Below are 23,654 nucleotides of genomic sequence, written 5' to 3' on the forward strand. Positions count from 1 at the left end.
ACATGGTCCATTTACGAACTTAACCTGCCTACTGACAAAATAAACATGTGTGCAAAATTTTAGCTTTCTATCTCAATTCGTACGAAAGATAGAGTGATTACAACAGACATACTGACGGACAGAAACACGGACATCGCTAAATCGACTTAGCATTTTACGCTGATCAAGAATATATAAACTTTGTTGGGTCTGACATGAGTATTGCGGGAAGTTACAAGCGGAATGACAAAGTTAATATACCCTCCATAATAGGGTGGAGGGTATAAAAATTATACGGATCTTAAACACATTTGAATGAAATTGTATCATTTCGTTTGGAAGCTAGAGTGATCACCACAGACGGATGTAGAAGAAGTATCTTACCCAGAATTCTTGCTTTATAAGTTCGTTATATAACATTTATTACTTTAAGTATCCATTTCACTCTTATTAGTCATTCCATTTTGAGCTCCTCCATATATTGGCATTATACAGTCTAACGACTTGAAGAATATATATATCTTAATCAGCGTAAAAATCAATTTAAAGGTATCCGTTCGAAAGTCTGTTGTAATAGTGCTATCTTTCGAATGAATTGAAATAGAAAGCGAATATTGTACATATATGTTATATATAAGTTCGAAAATTTCGGTCCAATTTTTAGTATAACCTTAACATAACTCTATTTGGTATTTGTTTCCTATTTTCTAACAGAAATTTTCGGGGCTTAGAGTCCGTAATAGGTTCAGTCATCACTGGTGGAAATTATCCACATAATACATGTTTTTATACAGATAGTATTCAGTTTTTCGTATTCACATTTTTCAATGGAAGTATTTCGACTTTGGAATATCTAGAATATCCAGCCCAGATACCAACCACTGTATCATACAATTTAAGAGGGTATAAAAATAAACGCATTCTCTCAATACCAACCATGATCTAAGTACATATGTGAAAGGTGATGCATTTGTTTCCTGGGAAATGTAGTTGGTGTGCCTTTATCTACTTCATTTCATAGAAGACATTTATGTGTTAGCATTACTTGGTTATGTAACAGTATGACAATGATGATGACAGGCACTCATATATCCATCGGTAGTTGAAAGAAATTCTCACAGGTAGGTCATGTGCAACACAAGTAGTCATGTGAATATGTCAAGAGTTGAAAATGGATGTAATGGAAACTTAAGATGATACTTGCTAAGCAATTAATCCAAAAAACTAAATAGAATCGTCTTCTCTTGCCATGGGGCCAATGAAGGTTGACACTTAATTCTCACGTAATGGAGACATTCTGGTAACTGAATTTCAAATGGTCCGTCTGTTCATTTTCAGTTTGTGGTCTGTTGAATGTGGGTGTTGCTGCCATATTCGGTCCTCAATCAACTCACACAGCAAGTCATGTCCAGAGTATATGTGATAATATGGAGGTAAGTCAGAGAGATGGGGAAAATCGAAATGCGCTCAAATGAAATAAATGTTTTTTATATCTTCCTTTAGATTCCCCATTTAGAAAATCGCTGGGATTACCGCCTGAGAAGAGAAAGTTGCCTGGTAAATCTGTATCCTAATCCCAATCTCTTGGCAAAGGTTTGTTGCTTGATGATTTATCGCAAATTTATAAAATATTTTTTAAAAATTTTAATTATTTTAGGCCTATGTAGACATTGTCAGACAATGGGGATGGAAATCGTTTACAATAATCTATGAAAATAACGATGGCCTTATGCGAGTACAGGAACTGCTCAAGGAACATGGTCCCACTCCATTTCCAATTAATGTTCGACAATTGGATATGTATGGAGATCACAGGTAAGTGTTATGAATTAACTCATTATTCGGTTTTGGAATCATTTGTCTGTGGAAGGAACAACGTATATTACCTTATTGGTGTTCAACAATACTTCGAATTTGATTTAAGGGAGGAATTCAAAAAAGACTTTTAAGCAGAACCTAGTCCTGGGGTCTAATTACCGCATACGATATCGAGAAGTTACGTTATCGTAATCTTATTTTTGGATGACGGCGTTCGATATCGATCCAATCGAAATGTTATTTGTTTGTGACACAACTTATTTTCCATTTCTCTTAAAAGTCGGTCTGCGGTTTTGCACAAAGAACTTTGGCTCAAACCAACCAAAAAGTCGTTCCCGACACAGTGCTGGGAGCTGCCGCTGTTCAATGTGAAGAAAAACTATAACAGCGGTTGTGGTTTATAAAAATGAGTGTACTTACATATTTTCTTGCAAAGATAATGAATTGATTTTATCACGGATTTGTTTTCCTAAGATGTTTACATTGAATTCATCTTATGAATCCGACGATGACATAATAAAAGACAATTCTTCATCCATTTTTGCGAAATTTCACTTTCTCGCCAAATAAATTACAATATGTTTTGTTTATTCTTAAAGATGCTAAATTTGACAATGTTAAATGTAACAAAATCGATAAATTCGATACTAATTTACGATCGAATGCATCATCCCAACAAGTAATTAGGACCCAGATTAATACTAGGCGTGTTAATGGGTGGCAATTTTTATAACTTTCATATTTATTTTGAAAAAAAAGGGCCAAGAAGACCCCTTTGATGACTGACATAAAATTACAATATTAGACCGAAATAACCCTCGCATTGCTATCAGTAATATTTACGAAGCCACCATCTACCGAGGATGCAATGATTTCTAGAAATCTTATTCTGAAAAAAAAAATTGGTTAAGACGGACTGAACTACCTCCCTCCCTCTGCTTTTTGCACAGTAATCTATGTAATATTTTATTATTAGAGGGATATGCGTCAATTGTGGCATTACGAAATTACAATTAAAAAAAAACAAGCAAAAAAGATCCCAATTCGGCCGGGCCGATCTTTGAATACCCTCCACCATTTGAAATGACTTTCGCAATTTTCAAAAAAAAAAAAAAAATAATAATTCGTTAAAAATTCTGTTGAAATCTTAAAAATACAGAATGTAGCCGTTATATTAGGGTCTATATGACGACGTGGACCTGCATAGGCAAATACCAAATTTGAAACATTTCCGGTGAACAATGTCGCTTAAATCACCAAAATACCGAATATTGGGAGGTACCATTATATGGGGGCTATACCAAAACGTGGACCTACATCACCCATGTTCAAAACCAAAAGTCCTGCAGATATAATATACATTTGAGTAAAATTTTATCTACCTACTTCATTTCGTTCGGAAGCTACAGTGATTTCTACAGACGGACAGACATCGTTAAATCGATATAGAATTTTATGTTGATCAAGAATATATATACTTTGTGTGGTCTAAAATGTATATTTCAAGGTGTTACAAACGGAATAACAAACTTAATATACCCTCCATACTATGGTGGAGGGTATAAAAAGTGGTAGCTTGATTTAAAAAACAAACATTTGACCTGATCAGAGTTATAATTCGACGAAATTTTTTTTTCTGCAGACCAATGCTGAAACAAATTAAAAACACTGCAGAATCCCATATAGTTTTGGACTGTTCTGCAGACAAAATTTACGAAGTACTCAAACAGGCCCAACAAGTTGGTTTGATGAGTGACTATCACAGCTATTTAATAACATCCTTGGATTTGCATGCCATCAACTTGGACGAGTTCCGTTACGGTGGCACCAATATCACCGGATTCCGTCTAATTAATGAGAAAATTGTCAACGATGTGGTACGACAATGGAGCATAGAGGACAAAGGTGTATTGCGTTCTGCGAATTTAACAACAATTAAAACGGAGACAGCTCTAATGTATGATGCGGTGCATTTGTTTGCCAAGGCTCTGCACGATTTGGATACATCGCAGCAGATCGATATAAACCCACTGAGTTGTGATGGACAAAATACCTGGCAGCATGGTTTCAGTTTAATTAATTACATGAAAATTGTCGAGATGAAGGGTTTGACAAATGTCATCAAATTCGATCATCAAGGATTCCGTAGTGATTTCATTATGGATATTGTAGAACTGAGTCCGGGCGGAATTCGCAAAGTGGGAACATGGAATTCCACTTTGCCGGACGGGGTAAACTTTACCCGTACCTTTGGTCAAAAGCAACAGGAGATTGAAGCTAACTTGAAAAATAAAACCTTGATTGTTACGACGATATTGGTAAGTTGTTGATATGAATAAGGTTTGGAAGAGAGGGAGAGTGTATTTATTAAATTTTCATTCCAGAGTAATCCGTATTGTATGAGAAAGGAATCCGTGGTCTCACTCACTGGCAATGATCAGTTCGAAGGTTATGCCGTTGATTTGATACATGAAGTCTCTAAGTCATTAGGATTTAATTATAAAATTCAGTTGGTACCAGATGGAAGTTACGGCAGTTTTAATAAATTAACAGGGTAAGTTTTTAGGAGTGATATGTTTTCAACAAATGAAGTTGAGCAGAGCACGCTATTTGGTCCGAACTTAAATAATGTTAAATTGTTATATATATGTCCTTTCAATGATTAATTTGGGTAACCTCCATGAGATAATTTCCAATTCACTTCATTCCAAGATATGATTGAAATTTATATTTTTTCTGTTACCATTTTATCAGTTCTGTATTCAACAGTTTTAAATAATAATTCCATAATTTTTTTGTTTTTAAAAGCGAATGGAACGGCATGATACGAGAATTATTGGAACAACGTGCTGATTTGGCGATTGCAGATTTAACAATAACTTTTGAAAGAGAACAGGCTGTTGATTTTACCACACCATTTATGAATTTGGGTGTTTCGATATTATATCGTAAGCCCGTGAAACAGCCACCGAATCTTTTCTCCTTCCTATCTCCTTTGTCACTGGATGTATGGATTTATATGGCCACAGCATATTTGGGTGTCTCTGTGCTATTGTTTATATTGGCCAAGTAAGATATACACGTTCAATGTAAAATTTGACAATATATAAAGAAATTTCGTTTAAGGTTCACTCCCTATGAATGGCCATCTTATACCGATCCTCATGGGGAAAAAGTGGAAAGCCAATTTACCCTATTGAATTGCATGTGGTTTGCCATTGGTTCTCTCATGCAGCAAGGATGTGATTTTCTCCCAAAGTAAACACAAATTGTGATTAATAATTATTTTTATTTGTTATTAAATACTGATTTTGTTCTCAGAGCCTTATCTACCCGCATGGTGGCCGGTATTTGGTGGTTCTTTACTTTAATTATGATTTCATCATATACTGCCAATTTGGCTGCGTTTCTCACTGTCGAGCGCATGGATTCACCAATTGAAAGTGCCGAAGATTTAGCCAAACAGACACGTATTAAATATGGCGCTCTAAAAGGTGGCAGCACAGCGGCTTTCTTTAGGGTAAGACGATAATTTGGAAATGTGGTGCTATTTCATTTAATGTTGTTTATTTTATTTGTAGGATTCTAAAATATCCACCTATCAAAGAATGTGGTCGTTCATGGAATCGGCGAGACCTTCTGTGTTTACAGCAAGTAATGGTGAAGGTGTGGAACGAGTTGCAAAGGGAAAAGGTAAATAAGGGATTACAACAGCTCAATGTGCGGTCTCTGAAAACCTTGCAATATTTTAAAATATTTATCGGAAAAATATCAGACTTATTTTGAATATAAATAGGTACAGGATAAGATAAAAAACTGCAACAAAGTCAAACGCCATAATTTTTACATTTTTTTTTTTTTAATTTTATTGAATGAAAGCAAAAATTTTTGGGAAATAGTATCGAATTTTAGATTTGTTCGAATTTGTCACCTTTGGCACGAATTATGGCCTTCAAACGCCCAATGAAACCGTCACACGCTGCCCGAATGTTGCTCTGCGGTATCCCGGCGAAGCGCTTGCTTGAGGTGATCGACACTTTGGTACCTTTTAGTGCTAACCTTGCTTTCCAAAATACTACAGACACAATATTCCAACGGATTGGTATCCGGAGATTTTGGTGGCCATTGTGCGCTGGAAATGAAGCGAGGAACCTCATTTTCTAACCATTCTTGGGTGGCGCGTGCTGAGTGCGATGGTGCTGAGTCCTTTTGGAATGTCCAAGCTCTGCGGCCAAAATGTTTGCGTGTCCAAGGCTTTAATGCACCCTCCAGAATATTTTCGCGACAATATTCGGCATTTATTCTGATGCCACGGTCGATTAATACGAGCGGAGAGCGTCCATCGTCTGTTATGGCGGGTCACACCATCACCATGGCCGGCGCTTGAGTTCTGGTGGCCAACCGAAAGTTCACATTTTCAGCTGACCTCTTTGGCAAATAAACACGATAATTTTGTTCGTTTACAAACTGCTGAACAACGAATGTTTTCACATCGGAGAAAACCAAATTCGACCGTTCACCAATTTCGGCCAAACGAAGCAACTCTTTAGCTCTTTTGAATCTATTTTCTTTCAGTTGAGGTGTAAGTTCTTGCACTTTTTGAAATTTCAATGGCTTTACCCCGAGCTCATTTTTCAATATTTGCCGAATGGAATATTGTGATATGTTCAGCTCACGAGCCATTTTTCGGCCACTGCGACGCGGGTTTCGATCAAGTCGTTTCTTTACTTTTCGAATCATTTCTGCTGATTTTGCTGTTTTCTTCCGTCCACTCCCTTGACGTCGTGCTACACTACCAATATCACGGTAACGAGCGATGGTCCGAGACACTAAAGATTTGTTCACATTTTAATGCTGGAGTGCTCTAACGATAGCCACTTGTGGTTTTCCAGCCAAATATAAAAAATCACACTATCACGCTTGAATCCCATTACGAATAATTTTTTTCTGGAAAATTCTCACCAAAATGCTTTTGTACGCTTCTAAACAATATAATGAGCTGTCACTGAACACCATTCGGACGAAAGGCTTAGAAATGACAGCAGTCTGAGGTTGGTTGTAGTTTTTTTATCTCACGCTGTATGTATATTTTGACATAGATCCAAATATTGGCAATTTGGTGTTTTTGGTTCGACTCGCGCTTCAGTATTTGAATTTTCTACTAAAACCCAATTCTTCTGTATTATATATCAGTTCCTCGAAATCGACACTCTGTTGGTTACATAAATACATGCACAGACTGACTGTATCACAGAGTTGAGCATGGTACACACATGAAAGTTGGAAGATTTCCCATTTACCAAATGACTAAATACAAAATTTTGACTAAAGCTTTCAAACTAGCAAACATTTTCAGGCATATTTTAAAATAGAATATTGCATTTAGAACTCCTAGTCTCATTAATTAGAATTTATTAGATCTAGTAAGTACACTTATATTTTATTTGCTGACTTCCATCGCACGAATTTCTCAAAGCAGAATATCTTAGAAAAATGTGTGTTCTTTATACCCTACGCCACAATGGTACATTATATTATGCCTTATTTTCGTTTGTTTCCATATACTAATGGAAATGACCTTAAGTTTATTTTGGTGATCTGCATATCACATTATGAGTCGAATTATGTCCGTTTGTCTTTCCATGTTGTTATATCTTACGACACCCTGTGGTTCGGGGTATTATGTATTTCTGTATTTGTTTGGAACACGCAGAAGAAAACGAGATAAAATCAAAGTTGCCTTTGATGATCTCTATAAATTTCCATTTACAATTTCCGCATATCCGTCCGTCTGTCCATGTATTTTTGTGTGCCAAATACAAAATGTATGCCCGAATTTAGCAGCAATAGCCGTATTTAGCCTAGAAGTAAGTTAGATTTGAAGAAAATCAGTTCAGTTCAAATGTGTATTATGGACTTTTGGTATTGAAAATGGGTCATGTAGGTCCAGGTTTTGGTATAGTCCCCATATAATGGACCCCCCTTTCTTCGGTATTTTTGTAATTTAAGCAGCATTATTCACCGGAATCTTTCAAATTTGGTGTTTGAAGTTCGTAATGGATACTACAGCCTAAGACAGAAAATTGTCTGTACAGGTCCACGTCTTCGTATAGCACCAATATAACGGTACCTTCCTATATTCGGTATTTTGATGATTTTAGCTACATTATTCACCGATTTTTTTAAAGTTTCGCATTTGTATATTGTAATGGCTTATGACAAAAGTTGCCTATGCAGGTCCACGTCGTAGTATAGACCATAATATAATGGCTACATTCGGTATTTTTAAGATTTTAACTGATTTTTAAAAGGATTTTATTTTTTTTTTTTTTTTGGAAATTGCCTAATTCGTTCAAAATGGTGGAGGGTGTTAAAAGTTCGGCCCGGCCGAACTAACAGCTTTTTTACTTGTTTATATTTAGTCCGATTTTACAAATGCAAATGGAGGTAAATTACGTGTCGTATTTAATTTTCGAATGGAGATTTTTTAGATATAGCTCCCGTAATTATATAGTGGCTCGATTTAAAGCTAACCGTACGTAATATTTAACATATATATGTGAGTACATTAATGGACCTTGAAGTAGAATCAAATTTATGGAACTTGGATTAAATCTGTTCACATATATCTATAGCTCCCATATGAATAACAAATCCAAATCCGTAACATGATCTTCTAAAGTTCGTAGTAAAGACCACCTACAACTTCAACTTCTTTACATGGGTGTGATAAAACAGACATTTATAAAAATCTTCGTTTAACTGATTCTAGAATTGGTGGAACAGCAACCAAAACATATTCTTTAAGTATCATGTATTTTTTACAAGAAGTCTTTGCAAAAACTCAGGATTTCTTAAAGATTCATCGAGTAAAATCCATATACTTTTGCCTCAAAAATCCAAGTCACTAGTTTTGGCCAGAGGTCTTTCAAATTCTTTTATTCTTACAAATCCAGCCGAGAGCTTCTGGAACATATTGAAATAAATCTACTTATCCTTGCGAGGAAGTTTTTGGAAAATTCTTGAACAGAAGTCGTTTAAAATAATATAAAAATCCACATACAGTAGACTCTAAAAAAATATTAACAAGTTAAAAAGCTGTAAGTTCGGCCGGGCCGAACTTTCAATACCCTCCACCATTTGCAACGAATTTGGAAATTTTCAAAAAATAAAATCCTTAAAAAATTCTGTTAAAATTTTAAAAATACCGAATATAGCCGTTATTTTGGGGTCTATACGACGTGGACATACATAGGCATTGTTTGTCTTAAGCCATTACCATATTCAAATTCGAAACTTGAAATAAACGGTGAATAATGTAGCTAAAATCATCAAAATACCGAATATAGGGAGGTACCGTTATATGGGGGCTATACGAAGACCTGGACCCGCACAGACAGACTGTAGTTCCCATAACGAACTTCAAATACCAATTTTAAAACAATTCCGGTGAATAATGTCGCTAAAATCATCAAAATGCCGAATATAGGGAGGTACCGTTATATGGGGGCTATATGAAGACGTGGACCTGCACAGACAATTTTCTGTCTTAGGGTGTAGTATCCATTTTGAACTTCAAATACTAAATTTGAAACAATTCCCGTGAATAATGTCGCTAAAATCATCAAAATACCGAATATCAGGAGGTACCGTTATATGGGGGCTATACGAAGACGTGGACCTGCACGGATAATTTTCCGTCTTAGGGTGTAGTATCCATTTTGAACTTCAAATACCAAATTTGAAACAATTCCCGTGAATAATGTCGCTAAAATCATCAATCACCATTTACGAACTTAACCTGCCTACTGGAAAAATAAACATGTGTGCAAAATTGTAGCCACCTAAATCAATTCATTCGAAAGATAGCGTGATTACAACAGACAGACAGACAGACGGACAGAGAGACAGACGGACATCGATAAATCGACTTAGAATTTTACGCTGATCAAGAATATATATACTTTGTTGGGTCTGATATGAGTATTTCGAGTAGTTACAAACGGAATGACAAAGTTAATATACCCTCCATAGTATGGTGGAGGGTATAAAAACGTACATGATTCTTGGTCTGAAGTCATTTTCAGGAGTTTAAAATAATTAAGCTCTTATTTAAAAATATTTGTAAAAAAATCCACATAAGTTGATTAGGACTCTTGGACTATATATATATATATATATATATATATATATATATATATATATATATATATATATATATATATATATATATATATATATATATATATATATATATGATTATATAAAATTCTAATTTTGATTTAGCCATATCCGTTGGTCGAATGAAAAAATAATATTCCCTTTATATTTTAATAGAGGATACAAAATTCTTCAAAATTCTACCCCAACGTGACCAAACTTCTTCTAAATTCAATTGTTCCAAGACCCTAGAAAGGGAATACGATTCTAACAGCCCAAATGACCCATGAAAAAAGTTGTTATAGAATTAGTGCTGATCAAAAGCGTCTACAAATATTTGGACACTATATAAATAAAAAATTAACGTATAAAAATAAATTATCAATTGTTTATTTCTCGGTATTTTTGTATTTTCAGGAAATTATGCTTTTCTTATGGAATCGACATCCATTGAATATGTTACAGAGCGTAACTGTGACCTCACGCAAGTGGGTGGAATGTTAGACACGAAATCCTATGGCATTGCGACACCACCGAGTAGGTCAAACTATGACCAATTTCTCAATAACACAATTAACACTTGATATTTCTTCTTCTCTTTCAGATTCTCCATATCGCACCGCCATTAATAGTGTCATTCTAAAACTTCAGGAGGAGGGTAAACTGCATATTTTGAAAACGAAATGGTGGAAAGAAAAACGTGGAGGTGGCAAATGTAGGGTGGAGACCTCCAAGTCTTCTTCGGCTGCAAATGAATTGGGTTTGGCAAATGTGGGCGGAGTTTTTGTCGTTCTCATGGGTGGAATGGGGGTTGCCTGTGTCGTAGCCGTCTGTGAATTTGTCTGGAAGTCACGAAAAGTGGCTGTCGAAGAACGTCTCAGTGCCATATTACACGAATGAGATGAATAATAAACCCAAGATGTATGGGTTTAAGAATTTAGGAAACGAAACGAATGGAACTTAGGAAAAATTCAGAAACGAAATTACATAACGAATGTGAAACAAAAAAAGAAAACTCCATAGATCACAACTTTAGCAATCTTCCATATATTATAGAAAATCAAAGTGAATCATGAAATCAAAATTTCTTTCGGTAAATGCAAGCTTTTGATAGGAAAAGAGACTTAAACAACTGGAATGTCTTGAAATAATGGTGAAGTGGAGGGCAAGGAATTAATAATTACCCTTTTCCCAATGCCACACTCATTTATCATTGCATTAACTGAGCATCTTAATATGGATATCTCCTTCGATATTGACAATGACATTCTATATGATATGAATATATATATTTAAGTATTTGCATTTACACAATAAATATAAATTAAATGGGAATTGTAATTATAAGTTAAGCTACCTATAGACTTAGACATTGAATGAAAAAGAGATTTTTTTTCTTTTCCACAATGAATTAATAGTAAGAGTATCTAATATTAGAAATAGTTTATAACTAAACGATAAAAATCCCTAAATAAAATTACGTATTCGATGGATGGATTAAAAGGATATGTTCTTGTTTTACTATATTTAAGCAATGGATAGGACAATCGGTTCGGGTTAATAGTTAAGTTCACTTTTCCACTTACAAATCTTCCATTGAGATATTTAACTTTGTATAACCTCATACGGCTAAGGGATGTTTACGTTAGAACTTTTTTTGGGGTTAACCTTCTCTATGAAGATTTATTTTAGGTGTATGCAATGGAATTTGCAATTTAAACCGACTGGTTTTTCTAAATCCTTTACAGCGAGAACGTACATTAAGGGTACAACACGTTAAATCCAAACAAGTAAAAGCTGTAAAATTCTGTTAAAATCTTAAAAATACCGAATGTAGCTGGGTCTGTACGACGACATGGACCTGTATAGGTAACTTTTGGCTATAGCATCCATTACGAACATCAAATACCAAATTTGAAACAATTCCGGTGAATAATGTCGCTAAAATCATTAAAATATCGAATATCGGGAGGTACCATTAGATGGGGGCCATAGCAAAACGTGAACCTACATGGCCCATTTTCAATGCCAAAAGTCCTGCAGATATAATATACATTTGAGTAAAATTTTATCAATCTACTTCATTTCGTTCGGAAGCTAGAGTGATTTCCACAGACGGGCGGACATCGCTAAATCGACATAGAGTTATATGCTGATCACGAATATATATACTTTGTGGGATGTAAAATGTATATTTCGACGTGTTACAAACGGAATGACAAACTTAATATACCCTCCATACTATGGTGGAATTAGTAATCTAAAATCTCATGCCGTGTTGGGGAAAATTATTTTGGCATATTTGGTGTCGATCAAACCATGTACCACCGTCTGCTAATCTGCCAAGTTATTAGTGTGTACGATATTTTTTATGTATGATCCAAACTTTGCATGATAACATTTCTTAATAAAACTTGAAGCTTATTCGAAGTCGTACTGATAGTTTCCAAAAAAAATTAATTTTGAATAATAATTACTTACAAAATTTCTGTATCTCAGCTTCTGACAATTTATATTTAATTATATTTATCCTAATTGGAAATTAGATAGACATATTCAAAATTTTTATTAGTTCATATAAAAGTACAAATTTTGCAATGTGCGAAGCTTAAAGAAATTTAAAAAAATATTTCCATTTTTTCTATAATTACAGGAAAAAAATCGCCAGTATGTTTCCTTCTTTTTATGCCTTCCACCATACTATGAAGGGCATATTAACTTTGTCATTCAGTTTGTAACTCCTCAAAATACTCATGTTAGACCAAAGGCTATTTACCGATGTCTGTCTTTGTGTCTGTCTGTTACACATATGAAAATATCTCCCGATATTCGGTATTTGGACTATTTAGAATAAAGTTATTTAAAATTCGGTAGTTAGAGTTTGTAACCTCCTTTAGCAAACATTGCCTATATTTCCACTTTTTAATAGCACCCGTAGGTATCTTAGCTCCCAATATAAGGTATTTTAGGAATTTAAACCACATTTTTAAACGGAATTGCTTATAATTCGGTTCATAGATTTTATAATGGGTTCTGCTTCTTGTGGGAAAACGCCGTCTACATAGGTACACGTTTTCCTGGAGCCTTAAAATAACGGTAGTTCCCGATATTCGAAATTTTTACGATTTAGATCAAATTTTATAAACATAAGTTAAATATTCGGTACCTAAAGTTTTCAAAGGCTTTAAGGCTTTTTTCTTCTTTTTTGAGTCGATTCATGAAAGTTTAATAATCTTTCCCTATAGACAAATCCTTGCATAGAATTGTAAATATGGAATTTAACATTATTCATTGGAATTATATCAATTTTCTTATTTGAAGTCCTTCTGTGATAGAAAATTTACTATGCAGGTCCAGGTCCACGTATAGACCTGACATCTTTTTTCCAACTATTCTTGTGGTGTGCCATTTTCTCACTAGCTCCATATAATATGGACAAAAGTATTGGGATGTGGAAAATTCCAAATCAGACAAATTTATATGGACCTTTTGTAGCATTTTCAGATTATATGAAATCTTTTGAAATTAAAATGAAACTTTTTGCAGCGGAAATTAAAGCTTTTGCAGTGGAAATGAAACCTTGAAGTAAAACCTTTTGCAACCGAAATGAAACTTTTTGCAAAACAAATGAAACTTTTAGATTTATAGAAGAAACATAACAAAAGATTTTTATTTTTTTGTAATTAATATATAGTTAAATATAAATTAATATATAGTTAAATTAATAAATAGTTAATATCTATATTTTTATAATATTATTTCTTAAATTTTCAGTGTATCACACGATGCAATAAAACGCAAGTGTAAATTCAGAAAAATTAAAAAATGCTTTTTCAAGATATTTTCTCAAAAAGACCCGAATTAGATGCCATATTATAACTTTGATTTAGCTAAAAATTATCTAACACCTCGAAATATTGGTCTCCGACATAGAAAAATATATATGGGTATCTCGCCGAGCTGAGTCGATCTAGCTATGTATGTCCGTCCGCCCATTTGTCCATGTTAATTCATAATCACTATACATGTCGCAATTATGGCCTGATTTAGCATGGAGGTGGGGCTAGGGTCGGACCAGATAATCTATTTTTGCATAATATTTAGGGGTTGTGATGGACAAAAATGAGAAATATGTCCTGATTTTGCAGTTGCTCTACAAGTCGCAATAATAGACCAATCGGAATTTAGAATGGGGGTAGAGTTTAGAGCTCGTTGTTTGGTCATCGGACAATATTTAACAGGTAAAATAGACCACAACTTTAATGTAAACAAGTTAAAAAGCTGTAAGTTCGGCCGGGCCGAACTTTTAATACCCTCCACCATTTGGTACAAATTTGGCAATTTCCAAAAAAAAAAAATAAAATCCGTCAAAAATTCTGTTAAAATCTTAAAAATACCGAATGCTTATACGACGACGTGGGCCTGCATAGGCAACTTTTGTCATAAGTTATTACAATATTTAAATGAGAAACTTGAAGAAAAATATGTTTATAATGTAGCTAAAATCATCAAAATACCGAATATGGGGGGTACCGTTATATTTGGGCTATACGAAGACGTGAACCTGCACAGACAATTTTCTGGCATGGGCTGAAGTATCCATTATGACCTTCACATGCGAAATTTGAAACAATCCCGGTAAATAATGTCGCTAAAATCATCAAAATACCGAATATCGGGAGGTAGCGTTATATGGGGGCTATATGATAAATTGGACCTACATGGCCCATTTACGAACAAAATATACATGTGTGCAAAATTTTAGCCTTCTATCTCAATTTGTTCGAAAGATTGCGTGATTACACCAGACAGACAGACGGACAGACAGACACACAGACAGACAGACGGACATGGCTAAATCGTCTTAGAATTTTACGCTGATCAAGAATATATATACTTTGTTGGGTCTGACATGAGTATTTCGAGGAGTTACAAACGGAATGACAAAATTAATATACCCTCCATAGTATGGTGGAGGCTATAAAAATACGAAAATTTCCACTAAACCGCAAATATTTAGTTTTGGCGAAATCAAAAATGCACCAAAATATCACTTCTGACCGTTACATTGATGCTCATATCCAAGATATCGTATATATAGTAAAATAAATATAATCTCATGTATCAATGAAGGGGATGTTAGTTAGATCGCTTATAACGCAAGAACCGCTGGCCGGATTTTAACAATTCTCACAAATTCTGAATGGCTTCTTGCCTGAAAAGGATAACAATAAAAAAGTGAATATTTTTTATCGCATGAGATTTTTTTATATTTGACTTACAATATTGAATTTTACGTTTGGTAATATTTTTTACCTTACAACACTATGTTTTTGAGAGTATTATATACAAGTCGAAATTATCTCAAGAAATTTTGTATGGAGATAGAATTAGGGCCAGAATTAAAGCCTATTGTTTTTCAAGATATATATTTAGGGGTTCAAATGGACTAAAAATCAAAACTTTCCAATCGACACGTAATTTTGCATGAGGTTAGGGTTTAGGACAGCACAGACGACCCTTGAATTATATTTAGCGGGTAAAATGGACCACAAATTTGTGTGAAATTGTCTTGGATACCTATCAGCACAATATAGAGTGTAAATATAAGGAAAATGTGCCAGGTAAAAAAGGTAACATTTGTGCAGGACAGTATGGCATTATTCCAAACAATCGACTAAAATGTGTTTGGACATAAGGAGGTTTTCCAACACATTATAGTGTTGTAGGGTATCACATGGTCGGCCCAGCACGACTATAGCCTTTGCTTACTTGTTTTCAATTCGTAATGGGTACTTCCTTCTATGACAAGGTGGTGTTTAATTCTTTTACCGACATTTTTCAAATAAATGGATTCAGGTTGAAATATAGCACTCTTTGAATGCTTTTCCAAGATCCTTAGATATAAAGATGTCTCGTTTTAGGTATAATCGTAATTGTTGCAATTCACATATTAAGTGTATAACCTATCGACAAAAATAATTTGAATTACTTCTTAATTCCTATTACTCGGTTAAATGTATCTCTTATGACAATCAAGGCTTATGATGAATTATAAGACCATAAGCCTTGACGAATTTGATAACACAATCTCATATATTGGCCTGCTGAAGATGTTAATTGTCTATCCATGGATTTTTAAATTGCCATTGCTTTGTTGTAGCAATTCCGCTTTTCTTGCACAATGTATTACTACACTTTACATGCAACATGCATCGTTATTGTGATTCATAAGTGTTGAACCTGAGCTTGACCTTGTGAAAGTAGCTGCAACAAAATAATTGGAAAAAAGCGTCATTCTTGTTGTTCGTTTCATTTCCATGCCTCATTATTACCATTGAACCCAAATAAAACAAAACGAACGAAAAATAATAATTATAATAAAATGTAATTACCATAGCTAATCTAATCGTAGACACTGTAATTAAGAAAATGCAAGATGAATGTGTATCGCCAAGTGGAAAAAGCAATTCGTATGTATTACGGAAATAGAGATAACGTTGGATGGAAAAGCAATGTAACTTATGTTGGCAGCATTTGAAGCTATGTTTCGGGTCTACAAATATGTTGTCTCTAATTTTTGAATTTTGGAATAAAAAAAAAAAATAAAAATACACTGCTTTGCTCGTATAGCATAAACTATTACTACTTGTTAAAATTAGTATTAGGTTTAGAAACAAGAAAATGTTGTGTAATAGTACAAATATTGAGATGCGGAAAATGTACTAGGTTGTACTGACCAAACAAACTCCACCATTGCTTTCTTCTTGCTGTATTTTAATTAATTCCATATATATCTTGTAAAAATTCGAAATTCGCGAATTCCAAAATTGAATTTCCATAATTTTTTATGAATTTTTTTTTATTCTTTTAATTTGTTTTCGTACTAATAGAAAGCAATCATTGCAAATTTAACCAAATTTCGCTTTTTAAATAAACAGAGATTACATAAGATAATATTGCTTTAATTTTCAAGGATATAAACATAAAATCTCTAATCTGGTTGACAGATATGTTCGTGCATTTCCATTATCCCATTTTAAAGTTTCATATATTTTTTATACCTTCGACCATATGGCTAGAGAGAGTATATATATTATTTGATACGGCCAAATTGTGTCTCATCGAAATAATGGTCTTAGATCCTAGGTCTCTTTCGACTAAATCTGTTTCAGGACATTTGGAGTCGACCTAGCAATATCCGTTTCATTATTATTGATTTTTATCAAACTTAGATCGAGTTTGGATATAGCTAATATCGGTCCACCCCTTCGGGTACCTCCCCCACAAAAGGTCGAGAATTTCAAAAAAAAAATGTTTTCTCACGGAAAAGGAATGGATAATCCGATTTTGTTCCAACTTTGCAAATCCTAATACTTGCATCAGTGCTAGATCAGGACGATATTGATGGAGCAAATACCTCCCTCACAAAGGGCCAAACATTTGAACAATTATTTATTACTCTCATAAAATTTGATGTCCGATTATCTTTAAATTCACAAGGTGTGGTGTAAAAATGGAGTATATCGATCCACTCATTGTGGTACCTCTCCCACAAAGGGTCACAATTTTTAATATCCATGAAGCTTAAAAAACGCGAAATTTACATCTGATTTCATTCAAAATTGGCACGTCTCAATATTTCTATCAACACAAGATCTGTTATAAAGATGGTAGAGATCGGATCATTCCTTCTATTACCTTCCCACAAAGGGTCAAAGTTTTGAATAACGAAATAACCATCCGTTTCTCTTCATATTACATATATTCCATTATTTGTACTGACACAAGATCTGCTGTGAAGAAAATATGTATCAGTTTACTGCTTCTGGTACCCACCCCCCAATGATCAACATTTTGAATATCCATGAAGCTCAGAAAACGGGAAATAAACATCCGATTCCATTCAGACATGGTACATCTCAATAATTCTATCAACACGAGATCTGTTGTGAAGACGGTATATATCGGCCCTTCTTTCTGGTACCTCCCCAACATCAGACTCTCTTTAAACGTCAAGCATCCCAATATTTTTGCTTACCCACATCAGATCGTGCGTTAGTAAAAATATTGGGATGCTTGATGCTTCCCCACGAAGGGTCACAATTTTCAATATTTAACGAATCTTTCCAAACTTGGTGTAGCTAAATATTTATCTCAACCAAAGGTCTGACGTGAAATTATAAGATTTAATTAATTTTATTAACAATTATTCACATAAAATTGGACAAAAATGTAAGATTTTCTTTAAATTGTCCATTAAATGAAGTGGATTATTTCGGTCCAGTACATCTGGTACCTCACGATATTCGGTATTTTGATGATTTTCGTGACATTATTCACCGGAATTGTTTCAAATTTGGTATTTGAAGTTCGTAATGAATACCACGTCTTCGTATAGCCCCCATATAACGGTACCTCCCAATATTCGGTATTTTGATGATTTTAGCTACATTATTCGCCGTTTAATTCAAGTTTCGAATTTGAATGTGGTATTGGCTTATGATAAACAATGTCTATATAGGTCCACGTTGTATTGACCCCAATATAACTGCAACATTCGATATTTTTAGAATTTTAACAAAATTTTTAACGGATTTTATTTTTGAAAATGTCTAAATTCCTTCCAAATGCACAGTGGTCGCTGCCATTGGCCAAAATTCAAGAAATGAAAATCAGATATTTATTGTCAAATGTGTACAGATGAACTCTTAAGAGGTTTAACTTTTTAGAAAACATAATAATCTTGGCTTCATTCTAACGGGACACTTCGAAAATAGCATCAAAAAGAGAAAATATAGTTAGTTGCTTTTTTCAGTGGAATCAGTAAAAAAAAAAGAGTAAAAATAGATCTGTATTACAAAATTAAATACATTTTAAAATGACAATTCTTGGCATAATTATTGAAAAGCAAGGTATTGGCTTATTTTTAGTGCAGTAATTTGTGTGTTTAGTAGTTGTGTATAATATAGACGATGTGAGTGTTCTGAGTTGCCTTTAAGATTAATTTTGAAAATAAAATTGGATTTCAGTTAAAGTTTTAATTGTTTTCCCCCCCTGAATCCTCCAATGTGATTTTTTTCACGCCATTAGTAATGGTCCTAAGATTCAAGAAGTGCTAATTTAACCTTCAGATTTTGTCAGATTTGTATGTTATGTCCTGAAGTGACTGAAGTGACTTCGCTCCAATTTTGTCAGTTCTATGGTGCTAGTGACATAGAATATGTATTTGTTGTTTGGGATTGATAAGGATATAATTGAGGGGTGTTCAATAATGTTGCCTTCTGGGTATAAATGCCGAAAATTTTAAGGCCTTTGCACTGGAGACGGCTAAAGAGTTAACAAATAGATATCCATGGCACTATCTTTCACCCACAGTTAATAAATTTTAATACATATAAATTTGTCATTGTATCGATTGGAGAATTATAGGAGGTGGCCGTGGAGTCTAGAAACAAAGATATAAAAATGTTTCGACTAAATCATACGCGAAAAAATTATTAATCATCTTCTTCTGAGCTGTCCCTTTTATAACGGGACAGCGAACGTTTCCAATCAATAAAAATCTATATTATTAAAATCTGCATTTGATTTACTTGAATAACACTGAAATTTATAAATATCAATTAATAACTTTATTTAATTTTATATTGAATTGTTATTTTGTTTACAAAAAAACTTGTCTATTTTGTTTACAAAAAAATAATCAAATTTGGAATTTCGATTTATATAAATAATACTTCTATTTTTGGAGGTACCTTTACAGGGGGACCTACCTGAAATAAAAGTAAGACTATTTTTTAGCTCTTTAGAACGTAAAATGTCAAATAACAGAACAATCTAGTGTAGAAATGTGACAAAAATTGGGCAAATAAGCCTTATTCGGGAGGTACGTTGTAAGGGGACCATGCCAAAACATGCATCGACCATATCCATTTTGTCACATTTTTAATATTTATCCAATCAAGGTACCATAACCAAAGAATCATATTGATATCTGCACTGAAAGTATTTTTGGCCGCTGTTTCCATACAACCTCGACCACTGTGAAATGGTGGAGGGCATCCAAAGTTCGGCCCTGTGAACTTACTGCTTTTTTACTTGTTTTTTGGTATCATTTCATTGTACAATGACTAATCCAGTTTGTGCAAAATTCTAAATGGATTTCATAGAACTAGTTTGTAGATCAAACCCCAAAGCTTCTGGATCTTTAGCAAACCTAAGCAACGGGACTCATATAGTTTGATATGTATTTCGCAACGTTTAAGATGGAGTTTTAAAATTTGATTGGGATTTTTCCGATTACATCTAGAATCATTGGTACAGATAATGGAAGAATAACTGCAATTTCACGTAATTTTTGACAGTATTGGCAGTAATTTTTGGCAGCCATGACAAATCGTGCAAATACCGAATATTGGGATGTACGAAGTCGTAGACCTGTATAAACAATTTTCTGTCGAATATTTCGAGGTACACCCATATGGGAGCTATATCAAGACTTGAATCCATATAGACAGTTCCCTCTATTTCCTACTGGGAACACAAACGCCAATTTACAGAAAATTTGGTTTAAAAATGTGACTAAAACACCCAAACACCTCAAATCTGAAGCTACAGTTATATGGGGACTATACCAACACTTGGATCCACTTCCTACATACTGGGAATACAAAATACAGCAATGCCGGGTTATAATTGTGTCTTTTAATCTGCCGGTACAATAACATGGGGGCTATACTAATACGTGGATCTATATAGACCATTTTCAATATTAAAAGTTCTACATACTTAAATTCATCTGAGTAAAATTGTATCAACCTTCTTCATGTGACTTTCACAGAACGGGCATGACTAAATCTACATTTAAATGTGCACTTGGTAGGGTCTAAAATGGATATTTTGAGGTGTTGCAAACGGAATGACAAAATTAATATACCCTCCATACTTTGGTGGAGGGTTTAAAAATGTAAAATGATATTAACATCACGTTTACGGATATATCAATCGGACTTGTGAAACTCATTTATTTATTACCAAAACTGATATGAGCCTAATTGTTTTGACACTTTTTTGCAACAGAAACCATTGCTGATTGGCATTTTCGTTTATTCAAAATAGTATTAAAATGTGACAGCCACTACCATAAATAGTGGTCTGATTGAAAAGATATTACACCAAAAGAAAAAACTTTCATTTTTAAATTGGCACTTTACAAAGTAGTGCCTGAACAGTCCAACACCGAATGTAATGCACACTGATTTTTGCCAAAGATCAGTTAAAACAAATCGTTTTCTGTCTAAAATGCGATACTCATAGAGCCGTTTTAGCCATGGTTATTATTCGCCCAAAACAACAAACAAAGTTTTTATTTCAAAAATTGTTGTTGATGCAATTATACATCCTGTCCAAATCAAGTATTGGCATCAATGGAATCCACCAATACCGGCAGTCCATGATGCTCTACAACATTCAACGCTTGATAATAAAATAGCGAAAGGCGAGTCGAGGGAGTGTGTTTCTTTTCAGGAATCAAATTGGAAATATTGCGCAATCATACTACTCCAATAGACGTTTACTTCCCCCAATATCCAAAAACCGAACCTGTTAAAATGTTGCCAAAAGCACATACACACAATCACATCATCTCTCCTTTCAAACGGTACGTCACAAATTATTAACTGGAGACTAGTCGAAGTATCTTCCGTATTTGGCACATATCCTGTCCTGGAGCAGCTTTTTTCCTCTGCTGCCTATTTATGTCGAGAAAAGTAGTTCATGGAAATAGTAGTGGTAGTGATGAAGGTAAATGGAAAATGATTGGAACCAACTGAGTGGCGTGGTGTGATGCTTCATGTTGAGATAGATGAATGCCACAGATGATTTTCCAGCATTTGTGTATGTGAGTGTGTGTGTGTGTGTTTCGACATTTACCATGAAAACAAATGTTGAAATTGTTTGTCAGTTTTAGTGATTGTTTGAAAACTGGTAACTGATTTTTTTTTTGTAATAAATTTCCGTTTTGGTTTAATCTTAGTGGCTGTGGTGTGATGGTTTTTTCTTGTGTGGCATTGCATTGAAACGTGAAGTTCAATGTAATGAAATAGAAACAACAATGGCACGTAAGCGATCAAGATTTAAGTAGTAAAGACAAACATGGTACGAAAACGATTGGGATCTAAGCTTCGAATTGAAGGTCTGCGCATTTATAACATTTTGGATGTTCTTAGGATTTCCGTTCGTATATTTAGCATACATGTGGACAGAATACTCATGCGTCTGTTGTTACAATAGAATTGGCGGTATTAGCGGGTTTCTGTGCGTTGAAGGCTCAACCGACCCAACAACTAAAAAAACAGCTAAAATGCCCCATTACTCTGCATATGAGACTAAGCCACTTTCAACACAAGATCAGGTGTGAAGATGATACCCCAGATGATACCTAAGCAACAGATTCTAATCAATTTGGGACATTCCAATAGTTTTAACAACACAGGATCTGGTGTTAAGCTTGGACATATCATCCGACTCCTTCTGGTACTTCCCCCAAAACGGGTCAACATTTTTAATAATCATGAACCTCATAAAATGCGAATAAGATTCCGATTCTCTTCAAATTTCACACATTTCAATATTTTTACTAACCCATTTTCACCAAATTTGGCACACCAGACACAATATTCACACAATATTTTTTCCAATTGATTTTTGATATAGCTCGCTAACTATTAAATCAATATGTACACCTTCATGCGTTCTACGCAAATTTCTGTGTCTTTGGGATATTTTTATCAATGTTTTATTTTGCAATTTTTAAAATTCCTCGATATTTGTTTAACATGTTGTGGTACTCACCTATTGGGATAACCACAATCTAATCTACCTCATACACAAAAGACTTCAATTTTTTCCTATAAACTTCGCAACATTTAGGATAGAGCTCTAAAACTTGATACAGACCTTTGGATTACATGTAAAATCATTTAGTACAAAATATGGGTCATGTCGGTTTAACGAAGGGAGTATCCGATTTCAACAAATCCCAATATATTTATCAGGAGCGTAATTATATATCGGCCCACTTCATCAAGTACCTCCCGCACAAGCGTCACATTTTGAATAATTATATCTCTTACAAAATGTGAAATAAGATTCCGATTGTTTTTTAGTCTCGCACATCTCAATATTTTCATAAACACAGGATCTAGTGTAGAGATGAAGAACGGATAGAACGACAGACTCCTTCTGGTATCTTCCCCGCAACGGGTCAACATTTTGAATAACCTCATAAAGCAAATGAGGCATCCGATTCTTTTCAAACATGGCAAATCCTAGTATTCCACCAACACAAAATCTAGTATGGAGATGGGATACATCCTACTTAATGCTTCGGGTATCTCCCCCACAAAGGGTCCAGAATTCTGAATATAATTATTCCCATATTAATATGAAATAAAAAGTATCGCACATCTCAAATTTTTATCAAATCAAGATCTGGTATGAAGATAAAATGTATCGGACCTTTCCCTCTGGTGCCTGCCTCATAACGGGCCAAATTTCGAATATTTATAAATCCTATTAAATGTGAAATAAGAGTCTGATTGTGTTCAAGTATATGACATCTCATAATTTTACCAACACAAGATCTAGTATGAAGAAATATGTCGGACCACGTATTCTGGTACCGCCTCCAAAAA

General features: G+C 34.2%; 1 protein-coding gene across 1 annotated transcript in view; it reads left to right on the forward strand.

The window, feature by feature from the left end:
• The window catches only part of LOC131804333 (glutamate receptor ionotropic, kainate 2-like), a 30,122-nt gene extending 18,659 nt beyond the window's left edge, over positions 1–11,463 (forward strand). Inside the window, exons 3-13 of the mRNA XM_059127075.1 lie at positions 1,318–1,412; positions 1,483–1,572; positions 1,637–1,794; positions 3,440–4,115; positions 4,182–4,351; positions 4,606–4,866; positions 4,924–5,055; positions 5,119–5,317; positions 5,379–5,490; positions 10,375–10,494; positions 10,562–11,463. Of these exons, the coding sequence (XP_058983058.1) occupies positions 1,318–1,412; positions 1,483–1,572; positions 1,637–1,794; positions 3,440–4,115; positions 4,182–4,351; positions 4,606–4,866; positions 4,924–5,055; positions 5,119–5,317; positions 5,379–5,490; positions 10,375–10,494; positions 10,562–10,857 (2,309 nt within the window). The 3' untranslated portion in view covers positions 10,858–11,463. The remainder of the gene's footprint in view (positions 1–1,317; positions 1,413–1,482; positions 1,573–1,636; positions 1,795–3,439; positions 4,116–4,181; positions 4,352–4,605; positions 4,867–4,923; positions 5,056–5,118; positions 5,318–5,378; positions 5,491–10,374; positions 10,495–10,561) is intronic.
• Positions 11,464–23,654: the final 12,191 nt, after the last annotated feature.

The sequence above is a fragment of the Musca domestica genome, unplaced genomic scaffold (assembly GCF_030504385.1).
Source record: "Musca domestica strain aabys unplaced genomic scaffold, Musca_domestica.polishedcontigs.V.1.1 42, whole genome shotgun sequence".
Classification (NCBI taxonomy): Eukaryota; Metazoa; Arthropoda; class Insecta; order Diptera; family Muscidae; genus Musca; species Musca domestica.